General features: G+C 52.9%; 1 protein-coding gene across 2 annotated transcripts; it reads right to left on the reverse strand.

Moving 5' to 3' along the window:
* Positions 1–77: 77 nt before the first annotated feature.
* SMPD1 (sphingomyelin phosphodiesterase 1) lies at positions 78–4,628 on the reverse strand. 2 transcript variants are annotated; one of them, XM_007102982.4, is made up of 6 exons: positions 4,208–4,628; positions 2,495–3,267; positions 1,768–1,939; positions 1,380–1,456; positions 1,029–1,174; positions 78–857 (listed from the first exon to the last, which is right to left on the reverse strand). In XM_007102982.4, the coding sequence occupies exons 1-6, from the start codon at positions 4,499–4,501 to the stop codon at positions 448–450; spliced, it is 1,872 nt and encodes a 623-aa protein (XP_007103044.1). In that variant the 5' UTR covers positions 4,502–4,628; the 3' UTR covers positions 78–447. The 2 variants fall into 2 exon arrangements, with proteins under 2 accessions (XP_007103044.1, XP_007103045.1); XM_007102983.4 differs by having other exon boundaries at positions 639–877; positions 4,208–4,615.
* Between the last annotated feature and the right edge of the window lie 4,324 nt (positions 4,629–8,952).

Below are 8,952 nucleotides of genomic sequence, written 5' to 3' on the forward strand. Positions count from 1 at the left end.
CAGTTAGGCTCTTGTTTCCAGGGCCCCTTTGACCTTCCTGCCTCAAAAGAAGAAACTGGGACAGTCACAGCAGGGTCTGGAGTCCAAGTCCCTTGTTTTTATTTTAACAGCCTGGCAAGCAGGCAGCAGCAGCAGTACAGGGTTCCTGGCTGGCCAGCACAGGCCTGGGGTGACAACTTCTGACCGGTCTTCCCAGGGCAGTGCCAACTTAGACCTCTGCTCCACGGCCACGAAAGGATAGCAGCCTCAGAGCAGCCAGCCCCGCTCCCATATTTTGCTAAACCAGATCCAGGAAAGGAGGTCTTGTTTCCGAGGTGTGCTTGGGCCCAGGGATAAGCTCTTCCACCAGACATTCTTCTCACCACGGTGGCCTTCTGGGGTTTTCGCTCCTTTTCTAAGGCTCCTTTTCTAAGACGAGCACTCTCCCACCTCTGGGCCCTGGGGGTGTTAGCATAATGGCGGCCTTGGCCGCAGGCTCTGGACAGGAGGGAGGCTTGCGTCCGACACCAGGTGGCGACACAGAGCAGGGCTGTCTGACCGGGCGGAGAGCTGGGCGCACAGAGTAGCGAGGCGGCAGGGTGTGCCACAGGGCTCTGAGGGCGGGTGGCCCTTATGGTAGAGAAACCAGAAGGTCTGGAAAAGTTGCGTGTCGCTCCGCATGCGGTACACCAGGTCGTGCCAGGCGGCAGGCAGCACATTAGGCAGCCCGTAGGTTTCCCGAGCCCTGTAGAGCAGCTGCCAGTGCGCTGCGGCTCCAGGCTCGTTCGCCTGCGTCAGGTTCAGGATGTAGGTCTCGTGGTCCAGGACCAGGTGAGAGCTCCCGGAGTAGTTGCCATCGATTTGGTAGACACGGTACCCTGCAAGGAGGGAGGGCTGACTGGAGAGGGAAAGGGCAAAGGCAACTCCAGTGGGGAGGCAGAGCTCGCCCCCGGGCGGCCTTGGCTCCAACCCTCCTTCCTCTACCCCAACAACTTCCTCCCTCTCATCAGCTTCCCCTGTCCCCAACAATTTGCTTCCACCTCACTCACCAGGATTGAGGCTGATGTAGGTGGTGGCACTGGGCGCCAGGAAGGCTACAGATAGCGGCCGGCTTAGGGTCTCCTCGTCATAGAAGACCTCAAACTCATCCACGTGGGTGTGGCCAAAGAACTGACCAGCCAAGGTGTTCTCATACCTGGCCAGAAGACACTAATCATATTCAGAAGTTTCAAGCAACGGGGAGGAGGAGATCTGGGGAGGATTGGATGCTTTCTTTCTCCATCCTGTTCAAGGAAGTAGCGTCCCCACCCCAGTGGGGCAGCAGGGATGGTGAGATGCTCGAGGGAATTTCTGACCTTTAGACTCTTCACCCGCTCGCCCCCAACACACCTCCCTCCTACCTCTCCACAATTCGGTAATAATTCCAGCTCCAGCTCTTCAGGCAGTGCCCTGGGGGAATGTGGCCAATTATATGCACCTGTGGGGAGAGTCAAGGAAGGTGATCAGGGCAAGAGGGGTCCAGGAAGCCCCGGCCAGGCTAGTTGGTATTCATCTTTCCTACAATGGCTGGCCTTCCTGGCCAGAGAGAGGGGGAGCAAATGAAAGGACTTTCTAAGGGTGACCGTGAGCTGAAACCCCAAGGAGTAAGTACTGTTGGAAGTGCCAGAAAATCAGGCTTCCCTGCCCCCAGGCGCCCCAGATCCAGAGAGAAGTCTATTTGTGAAGGGCCTGCTTTTCCTCCCACCCTACCGGCACCTGCCCCACTGGGTTCCCACCACTCTCCCTCACTTTGTCTCCTCGGTCCTCAGAGGCCTGAAGCTCCCCCACCAGCCACTGGAGCTGTCCAGCAGGATCTGTGGAGTTGATCAAGAGCCAGAAGTTCTCACGGGAACAAAAATTCATATTGAGAGAGATGAGGCGGAGGCCGGGGCGTGGGGAAAGTGCATAGAACCCCCCAGTTCTGAAACAAAGTGAACACGGGTCAGCACGCATTCATAATCCTAGCCCTGCACGCCCAGTCCTGTGCAGGGAATCTGGGTGGAGGGCACCTAGGACATCATCCCCACCCTCAAGCCCACGTTCTAGCTGAAGATCAGACAGCACTGATTATAGCGCCCGTGTGATTGAAGCAAGTGGCTCAGAGGACTAAAGGCTCTAGGAGTTCAGAGGAGACAACATAAAAGTGAGCTAGAAGAGGTAAAGGCCATCCAGAGGGAAGAGGACCTCGGCCTGGGAAAGTTGGGAAAAGCTGGGAGGTTAGAGAGGGGAAGGCATTTTAGAGAAGACCAACATGAGCAAAGACACAGACTACCATGGAGAAGGTATGCTGCTAGCCCTTCACCCTGTGAAGGAGGGTGGCTGGAGATCAGGGTGGAAATGGAAAGTGGGGTCCGATTTGGAGGGCCAGTGAAGAGCTGAGGACTCAGCCTAGTCACACATAATGCTAGGTTCCGTGCTCCATTCACTTTCACCCATCTTTCTCCTCCCTTCCTGGGTTTCTGTGGGCCTCAAATACCTGAGGGTGCGAAGGGCTTCAGCAGGCAGCCAGGGCTCCCAGGCCTTGGCCATCGCCTCATAGAGCCATTGCGAAGACTGGTTGCCCTCTATGAAGGGGGGAGGGAAGCCATTGACGGGTGTGCTCTCGTGGTTGCCCACAGCAGGGTACACAGGCACCGGCCCCAAGAACTTCCTCACAAGGTCTGTGACGGTGGTCAGGGCCCGCAGCTGGTCCCGACGAGACTGCTGCCAGATGTTGTGGGCAGGGATATCGCCCGTCCAGTACACCATATCAAAAGGGCCGGCGGGGCCCAGGCCACTCAACAGGCTCTCCAGGGTCCGCAGGGGCAGGTCGCACTTGCTGTACTCGCCCCAGTATCCAGCACCTGGCCGGGAGGCAGGCGGTGGGCCAGAACCCTGGCGGCAGCACAGTGGGTTCTCACAGTTGGGGTCTGTGCCCTCCAGGTAGGCATGATCCCAGTGCAGGTCAGTGAGGAAGAGGACGCGGCTGACAGGGGAGCCTGGGGCCGGGGGCACGGGCGGCTGGGGGGATGGCTTTGGCACAGCCGGCAAAGAGATGTTCCAAGGTGAGAAGATGTCCCAGTGTCCACAGGAGGAGCCCAGGAGCAGACCACAGGCCTCAGACGGGCTCAGCACCGAGCGCGTCCACACCTCCACCATGTCGTCCTGAAAGAGCTGGACAGCTGACTGGCACACGGCAGGCGGTGCTATTTTCAGCAGCGTGCACATCTTGATGGCCATGGAGCCCACCTGGGCCACGCTGGCCTCGTTCTGTGGTGGGAAGAACCAGTGATGAGAAGCCAGAAGCAGAGCACAGGGACCAGGCCAACACCTGGATACGACCCGTGGGCCTCCATATCCACGCTGGGGCTAGAATGGACTCAGTACCACGTGGTGAAGAGATGTCAGTTCACCCCTGCCTCTCACAGACATTGCCCTGTCTCAGGCATCACCAGGCCGGTACTTCCTTTTTAGCTCAGTGTCATTTCAAGCCTTTGCTTGTGCGGCTGGCTTTCTCAGGCACTTTCTGCTGAGTGCTCTGAAATTTGGGCTGGGCGGAATGACAGACTGACCAGGGTTTGGGGACACACACGAGGAGAGAGAGGGCCCTGATTCCCCAAGGAGCCCCACAAAGCACACCTACCAACCAGCGCTCCTCATAACCCCATCGGGGTCAGTCAAGGCAGCCCAGCCCCAGCCAATCCCACATCTCTGGATATTCCTTAATTCAGGTCCCCTTTGAGTGAGTGGCTGGTCCCAGGCATGGTGCTCCGGGCTGGAGGTGCTAGGTGTAAGGCGGAGGGGATTCAGTCCGGCACGCCAGGGTGGGAGTCCAGCCCACCCACCAGCAGCCGGCCCCTCCTACAAGTGACTTCAGCTCCGGGGCTTCTGTTCATTTGTAAAACGGAGATAACCACAGGAATGAAACCACCTTGCAGGCTAGATTTAGCCTGTATAAAAGGGTTGGCACGGTGCCCGGCATATAACTTGCGCGCTTTCCTTCCTTCACAAGGTCACAGTGGAGGTAGTGATGGTGGTGGTGTGCAGCCGCGGGGGGCCCCAAAGGGGGGCAAATTCAGTAAAGGCTTGTGGATGACAGCCTCTCCATCAGGGATGCTCCTGGGGACCCCGGAGCGCCGGCCTTAGCCCCAGCCGCCACCGTCAGCCCTCCCTTCTGGCCTGCACCTCCCGCAGCCCCTTTAGCGCTCACCCGCAGCCTGATGTCGATGGCGGTGAACAGTCCTTTGCAGGCGGGGCAGGTAAGGTTCCACCAGCTAAAGGCTTCCCGGAGCTGGGGCGCTAGGCGAAAGAACTTGGCGAGATGGCCTTGGGCGGGAAGAGGGTGGGCCCCGGCAGGGGCCCAGAGAACCTGGGAGTCGGGCAGGGCCAGCGCCAAGCCCATCCACAGGAGCCTCAGGCTGGGGGCCCCCAAGGACCTGTCCAGTGTCTGCTCCCGGCCCGACCTGGGGCGGCCCTGGCCGGAAGACACTCCGTGGCGGGGCATCGCCCGGCTTCCTAGACCAGGCAGGTTCGCCCACCCGGCTCCGGATGGCGTAGGCCCTGGTTGGCTCTCAGGATCCCTGGCGGTGCCAGGGACACCGATTAGTCCCCCGCTGTAGTCAGCTGACAGCTCGGAGACAAGCCACAAAGCAGCTCCGCCCCTTCCTCTTCCTCGGTTCCGCCGGAGCTGATCGCGGTGGCTGGCAGCCTGGGCAAGGCTAGGGAGGCGGAGGTGCAGGCGGAGCGGGCCGGCCGCGCCTGGGACCCGCCCAGGATCCCGCCTGCGATTCCGCCCAGGGTCTGCCAGCTGTGCGAGGCCGATGTAGCCGCCCAGCTCTTGCTGGAGCCGATCAAGTGTGGCTGGTGAGAGGCCCCTCCTCTCTCCAAACCTGCACTCAAATCCCTGGAATAGCCAACTGCCAGGCCCACCGGGCTTTAAACTGGGGAAGTGGAGAGGGCATGGCGGGTGTTGGTGGCCGGGAACACATCAGGGGCGGAGATTCTCACACTGTTACCTCTCCGGCCCAGAGGGCTCCGACCCTCAATTTCTTATGTTCTGCCACTGCTATCCACACCCTTGAGTTGCCCTGACTGATAATCTTTTTGACTCAGACTTCTCCAGATGGAAGGGGCCCTGGGCTCATGCGGGGACACCCATACCTTCATTATATGGATGGGGAAACAGACTCAAAAATGGTGAAGTGGCCAAGAAGGGGTAAAGACCATACAGACAGGAACATGGATTAGAACTTGGGTCTCCCACCTTCCTGTAACCATGATGGTGAAAGCTATCATTTACTGAGCTCTACAGGATGCCTCAGGCGCTGAAACAGGCACTCTATAATGACTAATCCTCAGTTCTAACAACAACCCTAAGAAGTAAGTATAATACTATTATTACCTCCATTTTACAGATGGGGAAACTGAAGCATAGGAAAGTTAAGTGGCAGAATAGCAATTAAAACCTAAACTGTGTAACTCAGTGCTTCTCCAGGATCCACAGATCTACCAAGTCCTGTCAGTTCTTGCCTTTGAGAATTTTTTTCAAGTGACTCCCCGCCCCTCCCGACCCAGCATCCTATCAGATAGAGTAATTATGGTATAATAGAAAATATATTTGGTCTTATCTCCAGTTTCTGGCACTAAGCTCCTAAAACCTTTTGAATTTCCTGAGTGATAAGAGTGTCTTTTGTTATTTATACAAGCCCCTTTCAATCACACCTGAATTTATGCTAATAAGGTGAGTTAAGGTGGGACCCCTAAATAGCCTCAGGATGGGGTTGGTCACCAGAAAGAGCTGATCAGAGAGTGAGATGTTTCAGTCTCACCTCCAATCTTCTGGTTGGGGAAGGGGGTTGGAGACTGAGCTCTATAAAAACTCTCGCAGAGCTTCTGGGTTGGTGAACATATCAAGGTGTTGGGAGCGGGGGGTGGGGTGTATACCTGCAGAGGGCATGGAAGTTCTGTGACATTCCCCCACGCATGCCTTGCCCTATGCATCTCTTTCATCTGGCTATTCCTGAATTGTACCCTTTGTATTAATCAGGACATGTAAGTAAGGTGTTTTCCTGAGTTCTGTGAGCTGTTCTAAGCAAATTATCAAACCTGAGTAGAGGGTCATAGAACCCTAGAATTTACAGCTGGTTGGTCAGAAGTATAGGTGGCAACCTGGGACATTTTGTAAGCAGACAGGTTAGGGTGTTCCCAGAGGAAAAGAATCAGATATAGCTTTTTGACATAAGAGAAGCCATTTTGTGATCTAAGCCTGGCACAATGCCTGCCCTTCAAGAGGCCTCAGTAATAAAGATCTTAAGGGAAAAAAAGAACAAGACTGTTATCAGGCAAGACAAGTAACCATAGCAAAGAGACAATAAATCAGTTGTAAAGATTCCCAGTTCTGTTTCAATGGTAAAGATTAGCCTGAAGCACTTTCTTGAGCTATTTTTCAGAATTTAAACCCCTACTCTGAGTGAACACCCAATTACCAGAGCCACTGGAACCTAAGGGATGATAATGTTGACCTTTTCTGACTTCAGTCAACTAAAGCTGGGACTCTATTGACCTTTGCCTCAATTCTGTGCAGAATTCCCCTGCTCAGGCCCCTTCGTGAATATGTATGAGCCCTTTGCTTAAAACTTCCCCAATCATGCTGTTCAGGGAGATACTACTTTGGGAAAGATTCCTGGTGTTCACCTTACTTGCTACAAGTAATAAACCCTTCCTTCTCCTAATCTCTGGCTCATTTGTGTCTTTTGGCTTGACACCCACTGAGAGGTTAACCCAGTTTTCTGGTAACATTGTGACTGGCCTCTGGAGTGGGGACAATCTTGTGGGACTGAACCCTTTAGTTTGTGGAATCTGATGCTAACTCCAGGTAGATAGTATCAGAATTTAATTGAATTGTTGTAAAATTAGTTGGTGTTGGAGAATTGGTTGGCGTCAAAGAAAGCACCCGCAGAACTGGTGTCAGAAGTAGGATTTGCTAGCTTGGCCCTAGCTCATGGAAACAAGTGGTTTGGGAAGAGATAGGATGAAAGGGCAGAGGACGAGGAACCTTTGATTCCTGGGTGGCCACATAGGCACCCATGGTATGAAGCAGCAGATGTGCTGTAATCAATTACCAGAGGTAAATTTTACCAGTGGAATTTAGAGATGGATCCAGTTCCTGGGGCATTGGTTCACTAGGTACTTGAGGAAATGGAAACTAATAAGAAAAAAGCAAACTGTGTAATCTCTTGGTTATTGATATCTGTAGTAGCCAAAATAAAAGTAAGAGAGAGTGCTGGCTTGGACCTTGATTGGCCTGAGCTTCGGCTACTAGCCTCAGAGCCACCTGCACAGGGAAAAAATTATGTGGGGACGACAGCAGGTACCTCTAAGACTCTGGTCACCAAGAAGGTAGTACATGTTGGGAGAAGACAAAACCAAGAAACTACTAAAACAGGGGGATATAGTGTGAAGCAGTTGTTTTATTTTATAGATTAGTATCATCAACTTCCAAAATAATCTTCACTGAAATGGATTGTGAGAATGATTAATTTGGGGGCAGTATCTTTGCTTTTAAATGCTACAGAATGGAAGAGCATGTTTGGGTTGATACAGGACCCATAGCTTACTATGGAACAATTACAGATGGTTATATGATCCAGACACACAGCAGGTTGTTCCGGAGGCAATGGCCAGGCTGTTGGATTGGATAAAAGCCACTGTAAGGTCTGTTTATCCTGATAAGGGTAATTATTCAGCAACTGTCATAAATGTCAAGTGGAACACCTCAGATAAAGCAGCTGATCTGCTTCATATGGAACTGGCTTTTTGATGACCTGGATATTCACTCACTGACTATACCCATTACCCGGGACATCGTAAATGCTATGGTTAAGCAGGCTGCTTTTGCATGGGCATCACTTTTGCATTGACACCTCATGTAACTTTACTGCTACATAATGGAGCACCAGTCCAAGAAGTCATATTGAATTTGTTTTCTTCCCCTCATGGGTCTTACAGATGCTAATAAAAACATTATATTAATTAACAAGAGAATGGGGAGACATGGATGGGAGAATCAAGGGACTCATCCTAACAGGGTGGATATCTTTAGATGGTTATTAAGAAAGGGATTTCAAGTAGCCCCTTTTCTCCTCAACTGCTACTGCTCTGCGTCTCTGTCCTTCCTCATGTAGGACACTGATGACCCTCAGGGCCCACATTCTATCTGTTCTCCAAGACCTTATCTTCCAAAGTCTCATAAACAAAAAATGTTGCGTATCACTCCAGTTCTACAAGGCTCAAGCACTGCAGTTGCCTAGATAGTTAAGATGCATGTTTAAAGAATAACTTCAGGGACTTCCATGGTGGTCCATTTTGTTGACTCTGCACTCCCAGTGCAGGGGGCACGGACCTGATCCCTGGTCAGGGAACTAAGATCCCATGTGCCGCATGGCATGGCCAAAAAAAAAAGGAATAACTTCAATGAACCAAGATTCTTGCATCTTCCCATACATGGAAAAGAACTAAAATAATTAACTTGAGATGCCTGTTCTTTGTGATTAACAGCAATCTTTTGATGTTCAACTATATGTTTGTTTGTTTTCGCAGCAAAAACCTCATATATATCCTGGCTCCTCCCTTACTTCTTTGGAGCAATTCCTCAGAGCTATCCTAGAGGCTGTCTCCTGGGCTATAGTCCCGAAGTAAGGTCTTAACTCACAAATTTACATGGCGCGTTTTTCTTTCAGTCGACAATCATATCCCATCTCCTTAATAACACCATTCTTTTTTAAAAATTAATTAGTTAGGGCTTCCCTGGTGGCGCAGTGGTTGAGAGTCCGCCTGCCAACGCGGGCGACACGGGTTCGTGCGCCGGTCCGGGAGGATCCCACATGCCGCGGAGCGGCTGGGCCCGTGAGCCATGGCCGCTGAGCCTGCGCGTCCGGAGCCTGTGCTCCGCAACGG

Source organism: Physeter macrocephalus, unplaced genomic scaffold, assembly GCF_002837175.3.
Source record: "Physeter macrocephalus isolate SW-GA unplaced genomic scaffold, ASM283717v5 random_175, whole genome shotgun sequence".
NCBI lineage: Eukaryota > Metazoa > Chordata > Mammalia > Artiodactyla > Physeteridae > Physeter > Physeter macrocephalus.